The sequence below is a fragment of the Microplitis demolitor genome, chromosome 8 (genome assembly GCF_026212275.2).
Source record: "Microplitis demolitor isolate Queensland-Clemson2020A chromosome 8, iyMicDemo2.1a, whole genome shotgun sequence".
In the NCBI taxonomy this organism is placed as follows: domain Eukaryota; kingdom Metazoa; phylum Arthropoda; class Insecta; order Hymenoptera; family Braconidae; genus Microplitis; species Microplitis demolitor.
This window is the reverse complement of record NC_068552.1, coordinates 15,449,650-15,476,334: the sequence shown is the minus strand read 5'-3', so window position 1 is coordinate 15,476,334 and position 26,685 is coordinate 15,449,650. Positions and strand designations below refer to the sequence as shown.

General features: G+C 30.4%; 2 protein-coding genes across 2 annotated transcripts in view; one reads left to right on the top strand and one right to left on the bottom strand.

The window, feature by feature from the left end:
• LOC103573133 (uncharacterized) overlaps positions 1-26,685 on the top strand; it is a 36,904-nt gene that overhangs the window by 8,866 nt on the left and 1,353 nt on the right. Inside the window, exon 2 of the mRNA XM_008552055.3 lies at positions 25,623-25,895. Coding sequence (XP_008550277.3) covers positions 25,728-25,895 — 168 coding nt within the window. The 5' untranslated portion in view covers positions 25,623-25,727. The remainder of the gene's footprint in view (positions 1-25,622; positions 25,896-26,685) is intronic.
• On the bottom strand, positions 21,797-24,516 carry LOC103573312 (outer dynein arm-docking complex subunit 4). The gene is made up of 4 exons (XM_008552347.1): positions 24,282-24,516; positions 23,385-23,660; positions 22,826-23,249; positions 21,797-22,724 (listed from the first exon to the last, which is right to left on the bottom strand). The coding sequence occupies exons 1-4, from the start codon at positions 24,514-24,516 to the stop codon at positions 21,797-21,799; spliced, it is 1,863 nt and encodes a 620-aa protein (XP_008550569.1).

Sequence of the window (26,685 nt, the reverse complement as noted above, 5' to 3'; positions counted from 1 at the left end):
TAGCCTCAACACACATGAATACACAATCTCACATAACAACCTACACAGTATTTTCTTCAATGACGAAAGTCTCTCGTGAATCCACCTTTCATGGAATATTATCTCAGTTGTGAGCGTGTTACAGTCGAACAAAGTTTCCTTTTACTACGACTCATACTACTCATGTAGCAGCTACTAAAATCCCAATGAATCTTTTCTCTCTTTTCTTTTCATTCGTTAATTCTATCCATTCTTTGGTGAATTTTATATTCAAAAGTTATCTCTCGACTTTCTTAATAATAATAAACTTCATTATTATTGGAATAAACCTTTCTTATTATTATTATTATTATTATTATTATTATTATTATTATTATTATTATTATTATTATTATTATTATTATTATTATTATTATTATATATCTTAAAAAAATATTCATAATAAATTTTATATAAATTTTCTTTTTTTTTTTTTTTGTATTTTATTAAATACTAAAATATTTAAAAAATCTTTTGTGGACTTAAGCAACTTCAAATCGTTTGTTATAAGAACTTATTAATTATTATATTCAAGGTGAATTTATCAACTTGAACATTTTTACAACTTTTTTCACAACTTATAATATACTTTGAGTCATAATACAAAGTAATTGTAAACATAACTATTCTGAAATAACTCACGCAATGTAAATTATTAATTTCACATAAAAGTTTACAAAACTACGCAATAGTGTTTATAATTCTTGTGTACGTGTAGGGTTAGTTAATATTAGAATATGTATGTCTGATGTAACATTAATCAATTTAGAATTTGCATAGCTTACATATTTAGGTGCACCACAAGCTCAGACTAACGCCAATAATCCCTGAGGTTTCGAAAACGTTGAGAGATTCACTGAGTTGTAGTAGCAGCAACTACTGATCTACGCGGTCTTGTTCGTCATCAACTATTATCAATGTACTAAGAGAATGTTACGTAAATTGCTCTAGGGTTAGACCGATCTCGACTCGGTTGTCGGCATTGTTGACTCGCTGTATTGAACGTGATGCTTTCCACTGATAAAATTCGAAATTTCTTACAATCACGCGGAAAATCTATTCCCTCTACCTCTATCATTTTCTTTTATATATATTTATATACTTTTATTATCATCATTATTATCATATGCTATATTTATTCTCTCTGTACATAAATGTACGCCTATTAAATATTGATTAATGCATATGTCGTGACTATGGGTAATTTCGGTTTAAAAAATAAAATATATCAGAGTAAAAAAAATTTATGTATCAAACATATGTAAGCTATGCATCATATATAAATTCTAAAATGTAATTCATAGACTTTATTGCTGCCTAATAAAGTCTATTTTATATATATATATATATATATATATATATATATATATATATATATATATATTTTTTTTTTTTTTCAATAGTATCACGGCTATTTTATGATTCGTACGTGCGAACGCTGGGGATTTTTCGATGAAATTTGCAAGAAATGTTTTCACGTGATTTGAACACAAATTTAATGCACTTACTCAATAAGTACACGATTATAGATATATATTCATATATATGAAATTTATACACATCTATAACCAATCGAAAGAAAATTGAAAGCGAGATGTATATGCTCAGCATGAGAAAAATTATTTTGATTTAAACCCAATAGAGTAAAAAAAAAACTTGTCGAATTTTATTAGAAACACTATTATATAAAATACAATTAATAAACTCCTTGAATAAAACATTTTCTAAATGCTCAAGAGGATGAATATAATAGATATTAAATGAAAATAAATAAGTAAAGTAAATATAAGTTGTAAAAATGACAAGGAAAAAAAATTTTAAATAAATAACGACATGAATTGTTAGGACGAGAAAATAATGTAGCATTCCCTGGGCCCCGGAGCACCTCGTCGCTCACCTCGTGCCCGAGAAATGGATCCTCCCAGGTAACTAGGTCGTACCTTGGAGATCAGGGGAAACGGGAAAAAAGAGGCGGTAAAGTCGTGCGGTTATATTGAGGTGGCTCGTAGGAGACGGAAAAACGATGATCGAACTCGCTAAAATCTAAAAGATTTTTTTTATTCTTCTTCTCTTTTCATTCAATAAGTTGTCATATTTACTTTGCCATATGGATGAGAAAGTAAATTTTATTTTGGAGTATAAAAGTCCGACGAAAAATCCGAGAGGTATTTTAGTTATGTAAAGATGTTGAGCTCAGAATAAAAATTTATTTCAAATATATCGATACACACTTTTGGAACATTAAAGAACAAAGAAAAACACACACACCTTCATACATTAGTATATAGAGTTTCAAGCTTTTACTATTTATTTACGGTGAGTTGGGTTCTATACATACAGACAAGGTAAATGTGAAAACACATTTACTATGCACTTGCCTGCGTAGTACTCATATCCTTAAATATATATATATAAATGTAAACATGACGTACCGCCAGGTTAAAAAGTAAATAAAACTCAAGAGTGTAAAGAGTAAAGGTGAAGATGAAAAAAAAACATATATATGTATCCACACATATACACTTCTGTATACATTAGAAAAAATATATGTAGTATAAAAACTCTTATAAAAGTTAACAAGAAACATAAAAAGTATAAACTTTGGCCATTTGCCAGTAATGTGTATTTACTGTCAGCGGAAATGGACTCAGGAAATTATAACCGCTACCCAGTAAATCTGAACGTTATCATAATTCATCTATTTCCTATCATAAACATCATTTATCATTTAGCTATTAATATTTTCTGTAAAAACGACTACTGTCCATTTCACAAAGTTCATTAAAAGACAATCTCTGGAAAAGAGGACTAAAAAATATGCACAGTAAAAATATCATCACAATCACCGGGAGATTTAACGTTCATCTATACCTATTTTCATAAAGATATTACTTAAAGATAGTGCTAGATTGAATCTGATTTACCCAGACGTTAATATTCTCACGGGCTGAAATGAGAGCTGAGATAGAAAGAGAATTAAAGCGACGTCAACGTTGAACTTATATTCGTCTAGCATTGTGTCTACTGTCTAGAGAGTCTAGACTCTAGACCATTACTTATCTATATATATATATATATATAACAGAAAATGTCGTTAATGAATATTTAAAACTCCAACACAAATCTCAACTGAGTGCTCTACAACCACTTCGCGTCCTTCTCACCTCTCTTAATAATTTAAATTTATAAACATTAATATTTATAACATCCACATCACCAACAGTACTCAGTTATTCTAACTAACCAATAGATATTCATCATTATACCAAAATGTAACATAACACTACACCTGCCAACGATTATTCAGCAATGGAGGTATTCCAATTTCAAAATAAATTACATCCAATATAATATATACTCATATATATATATATATATATGCACCCGGAACGACTTGATTATTACAGCAACACATTTCACAGCAGATGTATAGAAGAGAAATGTGATGTGCAAACAGCACCATCGAATTTGAAATTACGTGTCGACGCTTCATTACGATCAGACTCATCTGACGACGATGTCCGCCCAGTGTGATGTGATATCACTCATTGATCCGGCATACGGTCCAACGGATATCGATTAGATATTGAATTGAATAGAGTAGCAAATCTTCTATACGCAGTTATACGCTATAGTTATATATCACCTGTACAGAGTGAGTTATACTGCACGATTGGAACTAGCGACTAACCGATTGTGCCCGCTTTTATAATTCATCCCCAGTATATCCATCAAAATATCGGTATACTATTCCCCGAATAATCAAACTCCAATGAATTTATATATCATTATTCAATTCATGCAATTTTAATGCATGTGCGCGACCATATAAATACATTCATTGATAATCGATCAATTAATTTGGTTTAACAGTGTAATAAAATTATAGAACAGCTTAAATTTCAAATAATACTGGATTTCGATTGCTTAAACTAATTCGCGCCGTTAGTTAGCATTTAAATGAACTATGGCTATTGAAATTCTTGATACGAGTAATTATAATAAATTTTATTGTACACTAATGACGATAAAATAACAAGCGAGGAACAAGTCGAGAGAGTGTTTGAGATATTACGACATTTAATCTGTGGCAGTTCGAGAATTCAAGTCGTATGTTTAACTACACAGTGGGGAAGCTTATTAGTGCGTGAAATGATGCACTACTATCTTCTCGAGTTTCTTCACTAGTTCATGTCAAGATAAATTTTCATGTATGTTTCATTATTGCACTCAATTATTTAGTGCTGTGCTTACTGTGAAAATTATAATTATTGTGCGTGATGAAGAAATAAGTGAGAGCATTAATATTAAGTAACTACACGTACCGTCTTTATTGTTCAGATAGACATGTTTGAGCTTCTAAATTGGCGGGATACGACATAAGAACCACCGAAATACTGAGAGGAAAATAAAGTCGAATAAATGTGAATCACGTCTCGCTGAAACGATCCCTTTGGGCGAGCTTTGAAAGTTAGATCAGCAATGCACAAAATAAAACTGATTGTGCGCTTTTTTATCTTCAATTCAAAATTTTTCATGTTATTGAACTAGCCCCTTGTGTTCTATTTGTTTCAATAACAATTGCCCGTTGTGAAAAGGTAAATTCATTTGATGTTCGTATAATTCTAGCCGAGGTTTTACTTTTTTTTTTATTTATTTTTTACTATCAGATGAAAACGGGTAATTTGATAAAATGCGTCATTTATTTTCAATCTCGAAAATTAATAAAAAAAATATCTATTTATATTTAAACTAAAGAATTTGTTTCTCACATTTCCTTTGCCTACTCGTGTTTTCACGTGCTTATTTTATTTACTTCAAAGAAAAAGTACACGTGATTTGAATATGTAAGCTAAACTAATGTATGAATACTTTCAAAGCTCATTCAATGAAGCCGTCACTTGAAACTTGCATTCTATTCACACATAATATATACAAACTGTATATAGTTCATTATGAAAGTTAGAAAAAATAAGTAAATGATAACTTTTACTCGTAATAACTTTTAGTCTGCTCCAATTTGTTTTAGTTTGTCGTTCAAATTCATCGCTTATTACACTACAAAATACTTGAATAATACTTATCACCTCTTGTCCTTTAATTTTAATAAATTTTTTTTAATGATCTTTTTGTACCGGGTAACTCTGACGGATTCAAATTACGGTAATTGACTGTATAATACAGTATTTCTACGTCAAACTTGCCGAAATGTACAGTAATTTACGGCATTTTCACAGCGAGTTATGGTAAAAATACGACAATTTACTGCACTTTGCGGTATTTTAACCATAAGTGGTATTTTTACAGTGCAATACTTCACTTTATGGTAAAATACCACAGGCTTGTCGCAATTCTACGGTAAATTACCGTTCCCGAGCTACAAATTGAAGGTAAAATACCATAATTCTTCTGAATACCGTAAATTACGGTAATTGTCGTAATTTACCGTATTTCCAATTCGCCATGAAAGAGACTATACAATTCTTACAGGTTAAAAAGACAATTTTCTAAGAAATTAGTTACTTAATTAATTCTATAAATCACTTGTCACTGTTAAGCGATTTCTTTTAACCCTTTTCTATCACTTTATCTTCATTTACTTTTCCTATAAATACAAAGTTTTTTTTTCATATTCTACTTCTTCCTCTTTTGCTTTTCTTCTGAATTGTAACCACCATCACCCAGTAAATTTATTCCTGAGTTATGCTGACGTTTTCACTTTACTACTCTAACAATAAATTTGTTCTTTCTTACTTTTCTTCATAAAATTTATCTTTTTTTTTCTTCACCTTTATTTTACCTCATCGTCAGTTTTTAAAAATCAATACCAATGTACCGATGCCCCAGACGAATTTAATTAACTCAATTAACAAATTTAATAATCAGTCAAGTTTTATTGTACGAAAAAAGTATTTCCGTTATTCAAATTAATAATTAATAACTGGTATAACTTTATTAAACTACCACCCGCTGTCTAATATAATATCATGTATATATACAATATAATATTCAAACTATTGATCGAATTCAAAAGGATTTAAGCCCTGGCTTTCCGTCAAACGCCAATAGGATTTAATAGACATCAATATTATCACCTCCTGACATATTATCAGCTGTCTATATAATACCCATAAGAAAAGAACATAATTTTCGCAATAAAAAATCATAAGATCCTATAAAATCACTGAAACATAAATAAAGAAAAATTTATGAACACGTTTAGTTGAACTCTGTAGCACGTGTACTAAATTCTTAAACGGGACAGGATCATAAAATCGACCTCTTCATAACACTACACAACTTAAATTCCAAAAACAACTCATAATAATAAAATAAAAATGGTGAAAATGTGCCAAACTTTAACGAACTAAGTTACGAGCCATCATGGTTCGTTTAATGGTTATATTTGAACTTTGATTATGAGTTGTTATTTTGTAAACAAGGATGTAGAATAATTCTACAAGTCAGCATACAATTACTCAATCAGACAACAAAGTAAACAAGAAATTACCAAGTTGGTTAAAGCATTACTTGAGGAGAGATAAAGCCAGAGACGTTACCTTTGTTGTAAACTTGACTCTTTATGAAGTCAATACTGAATTCATCAATTATTAAATTTTAAAAACTAACAACTTGTTAGTGACCTAGACCAGATTTACATTGCCAATGTCAGCTGAAGGTATACGGAAGGAAAAGGTTTAAAAAACTTGATAGTTACTAATCAAATGAAGTAATAGCACGTGGCAATTTACATGAACTACGACTGCTTATGTCAACTAAGGCTAGAGACAGAGGTTGAGGTCAATTCAGTTTCAGTCAAAGTTACTTTCAATCACGTGTTGTTAAGAAGTTTACACTCACAACTCATTCATCATTCAACTGATATACTTTTCTTCAAGGCGATTTTTTATTTGATTCAAGTTTGCTACTTCAAAAGGGTGGTCTTAGTGGCAATAATAATGGTGCCGGTTGTTCCCTAAAGTATCGTTGTCAGACCATAGATTGCTTCTTGCTACTTGCTAGTCAAGTTAAGACAACACTCTAGTTTAAACACTCGAGGCTAAGTGCCAAGCAAGATATAAACTTTTCCTTTAGTTCACTTTCCTTCATGTTTCTTGGGCATGTAATCTGACTTTTTTTTAAAAAAAAATTAATTAGAAACGGGGTTTTCATTTTTATTTTTATTTATTATTTACTTTTTTTGGCGCCATTACTGTTGGGCAGCGGAAAGTTTTTTCTCAGTGACTAGGGATAAAATATTATTAAAAATTTTTTCAAACAAACATTCTAAATTGAAGTTTTAAAAATTTTTTTTTCAGTTATAATTTTTCTTTTCGTGTATTATTTGTAAAATGCGGGTGTAAAAAAACTTGTAATCTCGACAGCAGATCGCAAGCCAACAAGGCCTCTCAGCTTTTTTTTTTTGTTTCCCACTTAAATTTTTTACAAGCCTCTGGCAGGCTCGTCAAACTTTTTTCCGGCACCTCAGCTGGGTTCTGATCGAAAGCTGCAAAGCTTAACTGAAACAAAATAAAGGCAACAAAAAAAGGAGAAAAACGTGGTTGAGGTAAAATGGAAATAGAGAAAAATAACTTTTGAATCAAGATAAAAAATAAAAGCTCAAGAATAATTGATACTGATATCGATCGTGCTAGCTCTTCTCTATATTTAATTTTCTCTTTTTCATTAACTTGCGGTGAGCTTTTATTTTTTCTTCTCCTTTAACATCTTTTTTACCTTTCTATCGTCCTATTCTCCATCTTTTCACCATCTCATTTTTTTTTCTTCACCTATTTTCTCTCAAAGATTTCTCTCCATGATGACTTTTAAACATAATTCCTTTCAATTTCCATCGAAACCTTCGAGCTTAACTTTAAAAGTAGTTTTTAAAATATCTCTATAACTTTTCTGATTTATAATACATCAAATAAGCTAGCCAGCAACTAGAGAAAGGAGCAAGCAAGTAAAAAATCCACTACTTAAATTAAAATATACTTTTAAAATTCATCATTTCTCGCTGGGCAATGTTTTGTTAAAAAATTTTTATTGTTTCACATATGTCAAACACAAACTTTATCTACACTATTAAATCGTGTCAGTTGACGAATGAAAGAATAATCGATTGTCCCCCTCATCCATATTCTATCTCTCATCCTTCTCATTCTCATTCTTAACCAAATCCTCTCACTTTTTTTTCTCCCACCATATTTTTCTGTCCGGGTCGAAGCAAGGGTTGCCTGTTGCTCCAGTTTACCAGGTCAGAAGCTATCTTCCTATACATCCCGCTAACATCCGGTCTTTACGATAAATATAAAATGCTCATGCAATTTCCCATCTCTCCGTTCATTGATTCATCCCCGAGCGATTAACGCCCAACCTGAATTTCCTCGCTAAATCAAACCGTTTAATAGAACAAAAGATTTAAAAAAAAACTAATAAAATAATTGCGACCAACTCATTCTGTTGTTTAAATCCGAAAATCTCACTGATCTGCTCGGAAAATATTGGCATGACCACTCAAGTCTAAAGAAAGAATAACAAAGCCGTGAGAATAAAAATAAGACAGCTGGTTGGTGCAACAGTTGGGCATGATAAAGAATCACTCAAGCTACGTTCTGACTCCAAGCGATTATCTTAAACGCTAAACTTTTTGTATTTTTTCTTTGAAATTTATTTTCTTTTTTTTTTAATGCATTATTTTAGTCTCTTTGTCTTTAGTTTTGAATCTTTTTTTATTTACTCGAGTCTTCTCATCTTTACTAAAAACGTAAATGACTCGAGATTGTTATTTTATCCCAGGGAAAAGGACCTCGGTGGTGCGTCGGTTCGCCAGCTCGACCAGTCCCCGATCAATACTCACCTGGTCCTCGAGCCTGCACAAGCACAGTCTACTATAACAGCTACTGGTTACTCTCTTTAACTCTATACAGGTCACCGTATTGTCATTTTTATCCTCACAATATATTTATATATATTTATACATATAAATATATTTTTTTTCAAAATATTTACTAGAATTTGATTCTAAACAGAGAAAAATGGAGCCAAAAAATCTACGAGTTTTTATTATGCTGTCGAGCAACCTTGAAACAGGAAGTTGAGTCATCAAAATATTATTATGCTGTACTATAATTATTATTGCTAGCCTCTAAAAATTTTTTGGCATCTCAACTTCCTGTTTCAATTTTGATTGGCAGCATAATAAAAATTCGTACATTTCTGAAGCCCATTTTTCTCCGTGTAGTTTTCCAGAACTAATCTCAAAAAATAGTTTTTTTTCTTCTTTATAAACAGATTAAACATTTTTACTCTGAAAAAAACTACTTTTAAAATTTTTTTGCTCTCATTACCAAGTTATGATTATCTCCACAATCTAGAACAAATTAGCTCGTTAATTAAACTCAAGCGTTTGTAAGTATAAAAATAAAAAGTAAACATAAAAAAGTACATATGCTGATAAAAAACCGCATTGAGAACAAAAATACTCTATAGCAGTCAAGAGTTTTAGCTTTTTATTATTTTTTGAGTTGCCTACCACATCTTTTATTGCATCTCAAGTGATCGAAATAGCTATCGGACATGTGGACTGACAGAGCTTTTAGCAATATATATATATATATATATATATATATATATATATATATACGTATATTGCTAAAAGTAATTGTTTTTTTTATATACTTGATAGTCAAAAACAGTTGTATTAAATACCTCCTTTCAGAGAGAAAACTTCCTTTGTCTTTGTTCACTTGGATAAACGTTTCACTTGCTATAACATTGTTAAGTTTATCGAGAATCGATTTCAGTTTCGATATAATATAATAAGTCCTTTCAAATACCCGGGAGCATTTATCATAACAACGGCAAGCGACGATGAGATGAAAAGAGTTGATTAAATGGACAATTTTATGCCGTATTTAATTCAATCATCTCCTAATTACTAATTTTTGTCTTTGTTAATCTAACTAGCCAATAAAATGATTTTAGTCGTGATTACGTTATAATATAATTATTCATGTGAGTTATCGTATAAAACTTTTGGTACAATAATTATTAATGAGATTCAGGTATCGTACGTGTCGGAAATGTTTGAGGGTCAAATTTTCTGCTAGATGATTACTAAAACGTGTTCTCCATGAGGAAGTTGAGGGTGAAAGCAAGTAAGGGCTTATGTTAAAAAAAAAAAAAAAAAACCAATTGAACTTTGTCATTCGTTTTTAACCAAAAATCTCAAGGGTATGGCATGTAGCATACATTGATCAATAATATATGTATATATACAAATAGATATATATGTAGGATTACCATTGAGAATTGTTTCTTATGTAAATGTTACCGTTATCTCACGTATTCTTTATTTTATTTATTTAATTCGTTTTTTTATCCGCTCGTAAGTCGACTCGTCGAACATTCTTCGGTTTTTTTAAGCCCGAGGAAAGAGCTAAGAAAATTCTTAAGATGCAGAATATCTTCGCAAGCCACCAATGACATATCGACTCAATAATCGAGTATCGAGTCGGTGAATCCAATTTTGTTAAAGCCCACCTATCTGTCTATCTGTACGTAATGTACATTCTCTTTTTTTCTTTCTATTTTTTTTTTTTATTTCTAGTATCACTTCTATCTTTCAGAGTTATTGCCATGAATTTTATCTGGAGATATATCCATGTGAAAGCTAAAGAAGATTGATGCGTACACGAAGACCGTGTAAATAAAATATAGAAAGGATTGTTCATGCTCTAATGCTCCTTCGATGACAAATGACTTTGAAGTTTATCGACTTATTTTGTATGTTTTTTTTTTTTTACATTATATGTATCAATTTTTCAAAGCCATTGTGCTGTAACATTGCTTACATATTTTGAGTTTTATTATTACATGCTAACAATATCTTTACAATGATTTATGCTGGTTATACAATGGAAAAAAGTGGTGATACATATGAGTGGGTAAAAAGTTGAACTGAAATGGGGTAGTTACGTCTATTTGTATAAATGTACATAAGTAATTTAATTTTTGATATTAATAATGAAATGGAATAAATTTTTTTAATACAATTGATTCAATTATTACATTTCGTTGGCAAATAAAAGAAATCTAGCCCTACAGCTATAATATACTAAATAAACACACCCACTTGAATACTTCAATCATAATAATAATAATAATAATAATAATAATAATAATAATAATAATAATAATAATAATAATAATAATAATAATAATAATAGCAGAATATTGTTGACAAATAATAACTCATAAAAATAAAAATTGATAGGAAAAAATTAATATTTTAATAAAATTGAATATCACTGAAATTCGGTAATTATGGAAAAGTGAAGCTCCATTTTTTTGAAAATCTTTAAAAATGCATTTTGTTATTTTCTCAAAAAAAAAAATCTAAAAACCGCCTGACCCTGCGGGCCAGCCCGAAAACTTCCCGCTGTTTCCGAGCTCTCTGAGCTCGGAAAAATTACTACTTATGAATTTTTGAACTCGTCGAGCTCTTCAAAACGTCGACATCTGATGAAAACTCGATTTTCAAAAATCGGGCCGAAACCAATAACTTCCCTTTTTATTTGAAAATTTGCGACTTTCTTAGCGGAAAGTTAAAAATAAAGACTTCAATAAAACATTTTTTTTTTTTTTTTTTTTTTTCAAGACTTACATAACTCTGAAAAAAATAAGCTATTGAAAAAAAATCAAACTTAAAGCCATAAAAAATTCTTTACAACAATTTTAATATTTATCTTAAATTCATTTTTAAAAAACTTTTTTCTTTACAAAAAAATTTATATTTAATAATTCACCTTTGAACATTATTTAAAATTACGACAAAATTAATACAGTAAGCAATCCAAGATAATAATTCTACTGCATACTAAAGTAACAAGTTGAGTAACAAGTATTGTTGTATAAATTTTAATTAACTCGATAAACAAAATGTAGGCCATTATTTTCATCGTTTCTCAACAGCACCGCCAGATAATTTAAATAGTTAATTATCACGGATTTAATAATAAAATGACCCTGGAGATTTAAACTACTACCTCAAAGTTATTAAAAATTCCAGCCAAATTTATCATAAATTCTCAGCATATATCGTTGAAATTAAAATTTTAAAAAAATTGAACTTAATAAAAAATTATCGAATGGTTGATTTTATTCCGTAATTAATAATTTAATTAAATATTAAATCTTCAAATGACACAATGACATTTTTAAATAATAAATTTTTTTTCCATCAAACTTCTAAATTAACTTTCCCACAAAATCTCATTGCTGATTAATTTATTAACAAAACTCATTAAATTAAATAACTTTGTCGTTTTTAGCCTTGGCATAGGTATCTATTGTTTACTCAAAGCTCGATTGACATTATAATAATAACAATAATAATAATATGTTATCAAGTTTTAGCAGGCCTTGAAACTATATACATCCAACAATATCTATATCTATATCAACATCACATAAAGACTATAGATCCGATCGATTTAATAGACTTTCCTATACAATTTCTTGATTGCGTGCATGGCATGTATGTGGCATGTTAATAAATGCGTATCTCTAACACTATTCTATATATTTTATTCTGAACAAGGTTCAGGTTCTATATCGTACTCTCAAACACTAATGTATAAACAATATATGTAGAACAAGTATAAAATTATTAATACATGCACACCTCACAATATATAGTAGGTGCGCCCAACAGTAGCGATAACGTTTGTTGACATTACCGGTACCGTAAGTCTTGTCGTTCTGTCAAATTACAATATGACATGTCAACGAAAACTCATGATCATGACATACCAAACTCTCGAGTTTCTGGTATAGAAACCTCTGCTCTCTGGAATATAAACAGGCTACTGCATAAAGATCGATCGCGTCACATTCCAGATGTCTATTTGATACTGTACAAAATACCTTGTGTAATATATCACCCAAGGATTTTGAATATGACTTCATATTTTAAAGCCCTCGCGACTCCAGTAGCATTACATATTTAAAGAATTTATGGAATTCAAGATCAAGATGACAAATATGAAAAATTTTAAAACGGGCAATATTTTATGAAATTCACTCCTCAGGATTTAATATTAAGACTCAACAACAAGATTTTTTTTAAAAACACAAATTATGATGAATCTTATCATAAATGTGTAATAAATGTCATGACATCATAAGCATTACATGTTTTCATGCTCATAGCGTGGTTCAATCAACACCCATACTATTGTATTGAGGTCAACAGTTGACTTGCTATTTAATCATCAGTAAGATCATTTTGTATTTGACTTACACTCGGGCATTTTATACTTATCATCCACTTGTCGTCATTTTTATTTTCTGTTCTCTTCACTCTATTTTTTTGTTTGCTGTTATATTCTTTTGTACACTTTTCCCTGCATTCTTGTATACTGAAATATTCATAAATTTGACATATCTGCAATAATTCTATTTTCATGAATTACAGCATCGCTATTTTTGCAATGCAATAGTGAAATAAAATAAACATTCGAAACGCTGAAGAAAACATATATTATATTATTATTATTATTTTTCTACAAAGTTACGCACATATATTTTCATGTTTGCTATTGAAATTGCTGACGGAAATTCCTAAAAACTTTTGCTCTACAACTTTTATGATAAGAAATTTTTCTTATTAGATCTTACAAATGATATATAAACTTTTGCCGCAGTTTTATGTCGCGAGTTAAGAAATTACGGTTATCATTTGTCGTTTTTTTCATTTTTTTTTTTAACTCTCACAGATCACTTTGTTTTCTGAGCTCAATAACAAACATAAGTACACTATATACTTGTGAACAAACATTTGTGTGAAAATGCTACTTGTTCCCGCAAACGCTTTTATATTGAAGCTCTTATTAAAAAATTTTTTAGTTACAAAAGAGCTTACGTTACAATTCAAAAAAATGAGGGAAATAAATTTTTTATAGTTTTAAAAGAGTTATTAATTATAGTAAATTACGTTATTAGATTTTATTTCAATTAAAATTCAAAGGCGCAATAAAAAAATTTTGAATTACAAAAAAAAATATTTATAAGACATTATTTAAAAGTAAGATAAAAATGTTACGTAAGTGTCCTCACGTTTGCAGTAAATCATTCCCTTTTTACACGATATTCGTATCTTACCCTTATAATAAATACAATCGCTTCCACAAATAACACGAAACTATAGATATTTTATTTTTCTCAACTAAAATATCAATGTGTCAAGATCACACTATTTTTATCACTTTTTTTTTACTCCACTCGAATAACTCTCACTGTGTATATTTGTTAGAAGAGTCAAAAATAAAAATAAATAAATAAAAAAGTACAACAAAAAAATATAAAAAATTTTATCAATTAAAATATTTATTTTTTTATTTAATTGTGGTAATTAAAATTTGAGGGAGCTGGTGGTTAATGACTTGAAAAAATCCGCGGTTCTTCTTATGCATATAATTATTTAACGATACTACGTGTCTAAAGACTCCTCTATAGTCTGTAACGACTCGCAAAGGCTCAAATTACTGTTGAATAAAGCTATTAAATATTAATGACCTAAAAGTTGTAAAATTATTTTTTTTTTATAATTATCGAGCTTATTAAATTTTTAATTTTATGAAAATATACATTTTTCACGCTACCGAAGTTCGCCGATGTTTAGTAATGTTTGGATTCTTTTAGAAACGATGAATAATAAAAAAAAAAATAATTCAAAAAATTGCACTTATAGCTTTTTTAATTTTCTACATGTGCATATTTTTAGTTTTTTTTTTTTTTTTTTTCGTAATTAATTTGTTAACAAAAAAAAATCCAAAAATTGTCAATTGTCTGCTGACTTCAAGATCATCATTTTTCAATATTAAATTATAAATACCTTTTTTTATATATACTTGGCTTAACAACTATAACTGCTTTGACTTCACGGGGATTATCAAACAGTTAACTAAAGTGAGAATATTCAAGAACCGTACTAAGTATCATTTCGGTTCCGGCAACTACCTTAGAATCATTTGATAAAACACATATGATAGTTTTACTTCTCTACTTCTCGGATTTTCGTGTTCTCATCTCCTACTTCTCTCTTTCTCTCTCTATCTTCATTTCCATGCAATCCAAATATACGACGATTAGTCTTGGACCAGAACACCAACTAATGGACTCACTATCCGTAAGTAAATTGACCAGACCATGAATAGTAACGATCAATTTCAGAGCTACTCACTGACAATTTATTATACTGCTAGTGAATTAAATATTTACCTATTAAATTTACTCCCCAGTGAAAATTCAAGTATTCGGAACGGATATACAGGCAAAGGCGAAGGTGAAGCCGGATGGTGGCGTTAAGAAAATAATGTGAATATGTAAATTTAAATAGGCTGAATTCCTTCGTAGAGTGGCTAGGGTGGTTTTAATATTTTTATGTAAACTCACGTTGAATAGGCAATAATGAATATTAAAAGCTTTATTGTGTTTTGGGGTATGATTTAACGTATAATAAAAAGAGGTGTTATTTTAAATATAATATGAGTTGTAGCTACAATGACTGTGAGAAATAAGCTTTTATAAGGGATTTTACCAAAAGGAAATAAAGTTCTTCAATATTACAAATATTTTTCTCTTTGAGTTACTTACTAACAATCTATTGAATCTGAAAAATGAATTTTACTTGAAAAATATTTCTTATATTTGGTCGACGATCTGTGAAAATAAATCACATTAACAATTTGACATGTAAAAACGAATTAGTTAAAATGATAATTTTGCAATGAATATATTTACACGGAAAATGTTGTGCTCCTTCTAACCACAACATTGTAGTAAAGGATACTACATGAATACTACTGACATTACTACACGTGTAGTTGAGGTTATTCCAAGTTAGAAGTTAGAATTGGCATTCTTTTACTCCAACTTGTAGTAACCTCAACTACAGCTGCTGTTATACCAACTACAATTTTTTACGTGCACTTATTACCTGTGAAAAGTAGACCACTATTTGAATTAGTGACTTACTGATCACTAGTAAATAAAATACACAGTATTTTCAATATAATTTTCAAATGAATTAATCACTAAAAAGAGACACAGTAAAAAATTAGCGAAGTAAATTCGGAATAAATACAAAGCGGGAGACTGTTTATTTATTTAATCCCCTCGGAGTGAAATTAACTCCTAAAAAGAGTTCATTTTAATAATAAAGCTCCGAATCGAAGTGAACCCACATCACTTCACTGAATAAACAAACTCCTTATTTACTTCGTATACAGAGTGATTTTTCTATTTAAACTCCGGGGCTTCGATTGATGGAGTGAATTCGGAAATAAAACTCGTACCCTAGTAACTCGTGTTTGAGCAAGATTCTGGAGTAAATACCTTGAGCAAGACCCCTAGCTGCTAGTGTCTTTTTTACGTATGTGTCTTTCGCAAGATCGTGTATCAAGAAACTCATGTCAAGATTTGTGTATGTTTTGCTCGTGGTATTGTACGCAAGAGTAGTAAAGATATCTTGAACTCGGCACGATGAAAAGTGTCTGACGTATTTCTTGCACCAGTATAACTTACAGTAGATATTACGCATGGCTTGCTCAAAATCTGCTCAAGGTTCAAGGTCAATTTTGAGCCTTGAGCAGATCTTGAGCAAGTCATAAGCAACTATTTTCAAACATTGTCTTCCTCCAGAATTGAGTGGTAATCTGGTACGAATTTCTTGTGCAAGGCTTGCACTAGGCTTACAATTTAAATCTAATCACAAGTATCTGCAGCAAGACACATATGTAAAAAATGCATTCCCAATTTTTTACAGTGTAGTGAGTAATCACCATTCCGACTATTTGAAATTCAAAAGAAAAAATATATTTATAATATATTCACTGTCCTAAAAAAAAAAATTAGACAATTTTTTCTTCACAATTTCTAAACTGCTACTGTTTTACATACTACTAAACTTTTTACTTATGCAGGTTAATTAAATTCTTTTTTATTAACTTGAATTTAAAATTCCGTTAACGAAAAAAAAAACTTTAAGTATAATTTTTGCTAAACTTAAAATATCCCCGCTTGGCTTACCTTTTTTACAGATTAAAAGAAAAAATAAAAAAAACTGACGTACTTAAAAATTCTTTTGACAAAAACATTTTTGTTTTAAGCCTCGTATGAATAGGACGTCGTTTGACGGTAATGAATACTTTTTTATTCATGACCTAGAATTTTAATCATTGCATATAAAAATATACAATCGTTTCATTAAAGTATATTTACAGAATACATGAAATTCATATCACTCATAAGCCTGAGGAAAATAAGTATAATAAGTAACATCTCAAGTGAGAATGTAACTCGGTAAATTTTAAATTAACTCTGTATAATTTTAATCCTGGATTAGGGTCTCCGTTTAACAGCCTAGTGGAATTCATGTATATATATACATAATAAAATGTATCAAGTATGTCAGTAGAAGCCTTAGAATATCAACAACTCAACAGGTAGCCCGGGACAATCTGAGCGAAATCACGTCAGCTATTCACATCATTCGATATGTGCACGAAATGCGGGTTTGTTCATTGTGTGCATGCGTGCATGAAATTTACTCTTGGAAACTTGGACAGTTCAAATATCATTGTGGTACATGTAGGTATCACGTGCAAGATACAGTGTTGTCAGAATGCTAGACAATAAAGGACAGTGTCGCCGTCAATAACATGGTAACAGTTGCCTTGAATATCCAAGTCCATGATAATCGAAAATTTTCACTGGATACAAATTTGTCATGAGTATTAATTATTGTTCGTACAAAAAATTTTTGAAGTTATAATGAAGATGATGGACGACTATTGTATTGACTTAAAAGTTAGTTACTTTAAATTGTTCAATGATATTGGACAGCAATAGAGTAGATAAGTTGATTAACAAGTTATATCATAAGTTCTATTTGTTAAGATAGACTCGTCAGACTGATCTTCGGTCATTTCGAAACACTCAGGAGACTCAAGTTTAAAGTTTTTATTTTCATTTTTTTTTATAGGACACGATAGTTTGTAAGATTCAACTTTTGTAAGTCCTAGTGACATTTTATCTGATAATATTGGCTGAGTATCTATTTCTTTTTCTTCTTCTTCTTCTTCTTTTTCTAGGTCGTATCGAGATAAAAGAACTTGTTTTTTCGTTGAATCGTTATTTCTTATGACATTAGACGAGTGAAAATCTACAGAACCAGATTTTGTCATTATTGAACTTTTACTTCTAGTTAAAAACATCTTCCATTTATCTGTGAAACAAAACTCGGAATTTTTGTCGAAATTTTCTCTGTCAACATTCTGCTGATTTGCGTGGTCATTTATTTTAATTAAAACCTCAGCATTTTTTTCTGTACCGTCGAATGGCTTAATAAAATTTTTATTTCCACTAAAATTTGCTTGATGATATTTTTTTCTCATAAAATAATATATAGTTTTTATTAAATTTAGGACGTAATTTAATAAATCGTTGTCATTTATTTCAGTATCCAGAATTTCGGCAGCTAATTTTAACGATTCAAGACCCTGAATCAATTGACCAAGTTCAATAAAAGCTTGACCAGCAAGAATTTTACCATAACATTTCCACTTGGCTGATTGTGCTTGTTCAGAATATGAAACACATTTTCTAGCAAACTCCAGTGCTTTTGTAAAGTGAGACATCTCGAAATAACATCTGCCAATTTCGTGAAGCAACCAAGCCTTAAGTATAGCTTCTGTAATATCTCTCGACAGTCTTTCCCAAGCTTTAGCAGTTGCGTGAACATACCCAAAGGTCAAATGGACTTTACCAACCACCGCCAGTGATCGTGATAAAAGCTTCACATCATTTGATTGCTTAGCGGCCTGTATCATTTTCGAGACTTCGACAACCGCATGGTCATGTCTCCCTTTTGATACGTAAGCCAATGCAGCATATCGATGAATATTTGCAACACAATTATTATTATTATTTGATATTTGTTTATGCTGCAATAAATTTCTTGCTATCTCAATAGTTTTATCCCAATCGCCGGCAGCGAAAGACCTTTTGATATCAGAAAATCTAAAACCTGGATTCACCGGCTCATTCACTTGTTGGTTTTGCTGCTGTCTCAGCAGCACTTTAGACCTCGCCAATTTTCTCAGACTATTTTTCGACTTAACTTTCCCTACATTCTTTACACAATCACCAAAAAAGTTTCCTCGTGAATCCAAGCACCTGAACGAAGGATTTATTTAAAAGCTTTTTCTTACCACCATAAAAAAACATAAAACATAACCGTTGTATTTTTAAATCCATATAAAACAAGCATATACTCACTTAAGAATATTGCTGACATCAATAAATGGATCCACCGACCCCTTAAGAATTTCTTTGGCCTTCTTAGCAGTATCAGATGCGCATAAAGTTGATGGCAGGACCGAATTATTTTTTATCACCGGGCGTGTAATTTTTCGCGATCGAGGGCCAGCAGAATCTCCAGCGGCGGCAGCAGAAGTTGCTAAGCTTATGGCTCTTGACGTTCTACGGGCGGCAATATGATGGCTGGTGTCTCGAGGATTCTCACTAGCCGCACGGTAATACAGGACCAAAGCTGCTTCGTAATCCTCTCTATGATAGACACAATAATACATACAAAGTAGAGATTAAATTTTCTCATCAACAGGATTTAGATTAAGTCTTAAGTAGATTGCAAAATTATATTTCATCGCAATACTATAGCATTCTATGAAATGAAATTAAATTCAATTGTATTAGATTTAATTGTATTAATTTACTTGTTGTATAGTAGATCTGCCTGTTCATGCAAAGCTTTCGCTAATTGACGTCCTTTTGATTTCAGCTTTACACGTTCCTCTAACTTCGCTAGTTTCTCCAATTCCATTGTCGAATCGTAAGACATAGCTATAATGCCAGTTATAATACTCAATCTATCACTAAGCTAATTTAATTAATAACTGATCAATTTTTTGCAATTAACATGACATTTAAATTTTGTGTTTTGTTTATTTTTGAGTATAATATTTTTTTTGACACTTAAGGACATTCTTATACAGTGCCCCTCTTTTTTAAAATTTTCAATGACTTTCAACTGTCATAAGCGTATCAAAATTTTATTAATTAATTTTAAAAAAATTAATACATTAATTGAAAAAAGGGCAACGTGCACTTCCGCTGAAATATAGAATTTTTAAAAAAATTACTTACAATTGATGTCAATTAGGAGTTAAATGAAATTTGGAAAAAAAATTTCAGTAAAGCTTCATGTCAATTTTATAATTTGAATTTTCAAATTTTCTCAACCTCTTGATGGGTAACAGCTGCAAGTAATTTTTTAAAAAATTCTATATCTCGGCGAAATTACCTTTTTTTTCAATTAACCTTTTAATTAATTAATAAAATTTGAATATGGTTATGATAGTTGAAAATCATTGCATATTTTTAAGAGCATTCTCAGATAGTACCCCCCACTTTTTAAAAAATTTCATTGGCTTTCAACTGTCATCACCGTATGAAAATTTTATTAATTAAAAAAAAATTAAAACTTTAATTGAAAAAAGGAGAACGTAGTCGTAATTTCACCGAGGTATAGAATTTAAAAAAAATGACTTCCAATTGATATCAATCAGGAGTTAAACGAAATTTGTTGAATTAATTTTAGCCTATAAAATTTGAAAGTTCGAATTATGAAATTGACATGAAGATTTTACTGAAATTTATTTTACAAATTTTGTTCAACTTCCAATTGATCTCAACTGTTAGTAATTTTTTTTTTAATCTATATCATAGCGAAATTCTGCCTGCGTGCTCCCTTTTTTAATTAAGGTTTTAATTTTTTTTTAATTAATTAATATAATTTTAATATGGTTATGACAGTTGAAAGCCATCGAAATTTTTTAAAAAGTCGGGGGCACTGTCTGAGCATGGCCTTAAAAAGTGGGGGTCTGTCTGAAAATGCTCTTAAAATACATGATCGGTAACATCTGACAGCCGATGAAACTGTCCCAGTAAAAGGAACGAAAGCGAGCGTCACAGACTATAACGAGATTTCCTAATCGAAGCTACAGGCTTTCAAGATAACTTGGTTTTATTTCAACCTCCTTTATACAAAATATATCTCCATAGGTATACCGATATATAATCACACTTTGCTATCGGATACGGTATTGCCCCAACAAAACGACCAATACATTTTACAGAAAAGTATGGAGTACTTGCACCCAGTAGACCAACACAATTTATTTTTTTCTCTTAACATTTATTTTTTATTTCCACATCTACTACATCACACGTACAAATTCCGTGAGTAAAATAGTTTAAAAAAAAAAAAATGAAAGTACAGTCGTTAGTACAGTTGACATTTTTATCTCACTTCCATTTTCGTTTAACTTAATTACAGCGATCATTAATCATGTGCAATTTGGGCTGGAAAAAAAAAATTAAATACGTTTATTTACTCATGTTATTTATTAAAAATATTTTCCAACATAATTTATAGCTTTCCTTCATATTTTATCAGATATTTATTTTTGCGGTATCATTTACATATTTTTTATTCCAGCAAGCTACACATATTATTTATATTTTTTATTAGATATTTGTACATATATATTTTCCCTGATATGACTATTATTACACTGGGAGTTATTTATATATTTTTCCTCAATATTATTTGAATTTATATTTATATATTTTTATCTATGAAAATTAGATACATTGGATGAATAAAAAAAAAAACATGAAGATAAAATTACTACAGATAATCTTCAAAGTCCATCCAACCAAGAATATGACGTGAAGGAGCAGACTGTCGCAGTGAATCGTGTCTCATTTCCATTTCTCGGTTTCGATTACAGGAAAAGCTTTCACCATATTGTTGCTGGCGTTGCTGCAATATCGAATGTCTCCTGCAGGGCATTTTGAAATTATGATCCCTGGGCTTACATCCAGGCATTACAGACAATCTACGTTTAGCCGGTATAAAATTAATTCGTTGCAATAACAGATCCATATCTCGTTTAAATTTTCCCGGCATTAATTTAACCATCAAACGTTCTCTCATCGCAATACCATCGACACCAAAAAACTTATCAACATCAGCACCTTCGATGAATGCAACCAACCGCCTGTAAAAGTCCACTAAATAATCCAGGCCTATTTTTTTCGCACACCAATAAGCCAGGAGTGCAGCATCGCGAGCTTCATTTTTATTCCTCGAATGAATTTCAATTTTCATGAGCAAGTGATTAGCATTTAATACCCATCTGTCGTCTTGCGCTTGCAAGCCCATGTCTCGTGACCTTTTCGCGTAATAACGACCGGCATCAAGAAGTCGCATGTCAACATGAAGCTTAGCAAATTCATGAAACAACCACGCAAGCTCCAGTGGCTCAGATGCCATGGCCAGACGTTTTCTGAACACTTCTGGGGCTTTTTTCCGGCTTTGAAGACTGTATGGTACCCAGCCGAGATCGCTGTCCGTTGGGAACGTGCTTTCGCGCAAACCAAGATGATGTTTTAAGTATCTTATCTTTTCATTCTCATCTTTAATACTTGTCACGTCTCTTGCATCAATGTATGCTCGTGATATTATTCTGTATAACTCATCCAAACATTTTTTTTTCATCGGAAACATGGATTCTTTATACGAATCAAATTTATTTTTAACTCTATCAACGTACCTAAAAATTATTTATTTAAATATCTTTAATATTTTCATTCATTTACTTGAACTTTAATCTATAATATTTAAATTATCATATATATTATTAAATATATATACATAAAAAAACTTTTATAGTCACGTTGAACGCGTGCTTTGTGAAGCCTCATCAGCAGTGAATTAGCCTCGATAACAATATTATCTTTACGCAGTTGTTTATCTTTTAGATTTGCGCGTTTCAAAGAAGATGGTATAATCCTGTTTCTAAAGTAATAGACGTAAAGTGGCTTTCGAAGACGATTAACCTCGATTACTTTATTTGATCCTGTCACGAGCTCTTGTGCCAGAGTAAGTAACCTCTGGCTCGCCTCTTTATTCGCCGTTTTAAATCCCGGATTTTTAAATAAATTCTCAACGAAAAACTTATCAACTGCCAGTGGCTCAAGATACCTGCGTGTTAACATGTCATTGAATTTTTTATTACGATACTCGCGTTGGTAAACTGGATCATTAGCTGGAAATCGTGAATGATCTTGATCTATACCTTAAAAAATATAAATTAAATGTTAAGTAATAAAATTTTATCATGGAGTATTTCGTAAGTTATAAATAAGGCAGATACCAAAGTACTGAGTAATAAAACTTTGAATCAAGATGTTAAATTTAAAGACATAAGTACCCTCAAACTCATCCTTGAGTTCCGACAACTTAGATATCAGGTCGTTGCGCCGCTTCTCCAACTTCTTCATCCAAGGAAGTAAAGCCACCAAAATATCCTTCAGCGTATTATAACCCAGGCAATCCTCGACAGTCTCATTAGCACGATGAATTGCATCCTCGAATGGATAGCGACACGAGTGTCCTGCCTGATAAGCTAGTATCAAACTTTTTGAAAATTCTCCAATCCTGTACAATGTTTCTATCCTCATCCACTTGGCGAGATAATTCTTCGGTGCTTCAGTAATCATTTAAATTATTACACAAGTTGACTATGAATTTTAAAAGTTGTGCACTGTAAAAAATTTGAGTGTGAAAATGGCCACCGAGAACTTTACACGGTCGCGTAGAGTAAAATACCGGAGTGGTGTACATCCGTGTAATCTACTTTTTTACACCATTCCATGTTACTCGTTATAATTTTGATTAATGAGCAAAAAATAATATTAAACAGATTTTTAAACTTGAAACAGGAAGTTTAGTTGCCAAAAAATTATTATGCTACACCACAAAAAATATTATCCTCACAATAATTATATTGCAGGATAATTTTGTGACGACTCTACTTCCTGCCTTAAGTTCGGTCGACAGCATAATAAAAATTCGTACGTTTTTTATCTCCATTTTTCGTGTATTAATTTTATTTAGGTATTGAATAGTAGTTTGAAGATTTAAATATACAAAATTTTCATAAATGACACATTGATAGTGTACAAATTTTTAAAGCAATATTTGGTGTAATTTTCACACGAAACTTTTTTACAGTGTGGTAATTTTTACCCATTTAAAAATGATTATGAACAAAGATAAACTTATAAAAAAGCTCGCACATAATTTAATACTATAAAAAATATTATACCCATCTGTAAGCATTTTTCCGAGATAATATCTGCCTGAGAGTACCTCATCAAGTTAACTAATGCCTCGGCTAAGCCCAAAAGGGTTCTTGGATCATCATCGCCGGCCTCTTCTCGTGATCTCTCAAACGCAGCTACTGCTGCTTCATACTGCTGGGTCTTATTGAACCTCAAACCCCACTCACGATGCATCTCACAAAGTAGCTTCGAAGCTTCCGAGTCTTTGTGTTGAAACATGATTGGATTTCGTTACAATAAAATCGATAGTTGAAATGATGCTGGAGTATCAGCAAACGCGTCGGATGGTGAATAGCAAATGTAATATTTTGTGACACCTTTGAAGATTTTATACAGTCAGTATATAAAAAAAAAAAAATAACAAAACAAATAAATCAATAGCTACTTGTATAAGCAATAACTGAGTTTTAACCCTGTTGAAATTGAAAAAAAAATAATAATAACGAGTAAAAAAAATATAACTACCACTATCAGCCGCTATCCAATTACCTGATAAATTACTTTGTGATTTAGACGTTTCTTTTTTTTATATTTTTCACATTTTTATTTTTCTTTATTTTTTTTCTATCTTATAAAATCAATATTAACCTACATGCTGAATTATTGCAGTGAAGATAGCATGTATATTGGTTGTAAAACTGTCAGACAAGTTGATAAACATATATTGTTGTTGACGTGAGCAATTTCATTAGTCAGTTGTTATATATCGTTGATACATTTCTATATTACTATTACAAATTAATTAATAAACGATTACTTAATAGTATTAACACAAAAACACATTCTGTTTAATACACTGCGAAAAATTTGCGGAATGAACGCGGATTAAATCCGGAGTGGATAATTTTTTATATATTTTATCCTCTTGGAGTGAAATTCTCCGAAATTCATATAAATTCTCCACTCCGCCAAAAAAATCATGATATTGAAATTAGCTGACGTCTAATAACTTTTTGATTTTCATTTCAAAACGATTTTATAAAAAAAAAAAAATATTTAAAAAAATTGCAGTTGTAGTTTTTTTAATTTTCTACATGTGCATATTTTTAGTTTTTTTTTTTTTTATAATTGATTGTTGATAAAAAAAAGTCCAACAATTGTTAATTGTCTGTTAACTATAGGTTCATAAAAAATCTCTAATCTCTTGTGTGCGGAGTAACTTTTTTCAAAATCCGGAACTCCGAGTGACGGAGTAAATTCGAATTGACATAAATAAAGTCCATATTTACTCCGAATTCATTCCTAATTTTTTACAGAGTACATATATTTATTAATATTTAGATATAATCAATAATTTTTAATTAAAGTTAAATTTACTTTTCCAGGTGCACGTGACAGCTGAAGAAACTAGACAAAGTGGTTGATAAAAAATAAGCTCCGGGAAAAGAAATAGGGAAACTTAGTTGGAAGTTTAATCTCGTGATGCGGTGATGGCTCTGTTGTACAGATTCGCGCAGCTACCAGATCGCGGTGGCACGCGGGTCTTCTCTTTTGTGGTAACCCGAAGCGTTGTACGGGATCCTGAGAGAGACGTCACCAGCAAAGAACTTGTTTGTGGATTTCAAAGATGGGCAGTTGCTTTTTCACGCGGAGACAAGGTTTAATATTACTTAAGCTTATTATATTTTTTTACTTGGAAATTATTATTTATTAATTAATATGTAATCCAAGCTTTTCTTGACGCAGCATAAAAAAAACCATAAATATTTTTTTTTATTTGGAAATAACATAAAACCATAAGCTTCTTACAAGAACTTATCTCTGGAATCATTATTTTTTTTTTTTGTTATTTTTTAATGAAATAAATTTTATAAGTCCGTAATTGTTAACTTTAGTTTTTAAATAAAATAATTTAATGATGTTACTTGGTTATTTAAAACCCACCATGACAAAAGTTAAAATCTACCCTTTGCCTTTTCAACCCTCTTTCTGTTCCGTCTACTTATTTGATTATTGTTTCAAATAAAACCTTTAGATGGCATCAGGCCAATCACAAAACAAGAGACGTAAGATAGGGAGAAAGCTTTTAACTTTTAGTACCGCTGTTTCACAACAATCACCGTAGTAATGACATTATTTATTTAACATCAGTAATTAATTTTTAATTAAAATACTTGCAAGTAGCTTATATGATTTTATGCTATTTTTAAATGGTGATAAAAATAATATTTATTTTTTTAAGATTATATCTTAATTTGGTCTTAAGTGCCTGTTAATAAATTAGCTGAGTTAAACCGTCAGCTATATAATCTATTCAAATTTATGGTAATTTCTGTCAATGAGTTAATGAGCACGAAAGACTTAGGTTACACATATTAATCAATAGTTTTTATATCATTACTTTATTTAAATCTATTTAAAGTTACTTTAACGCTTTGCGGTTTAATT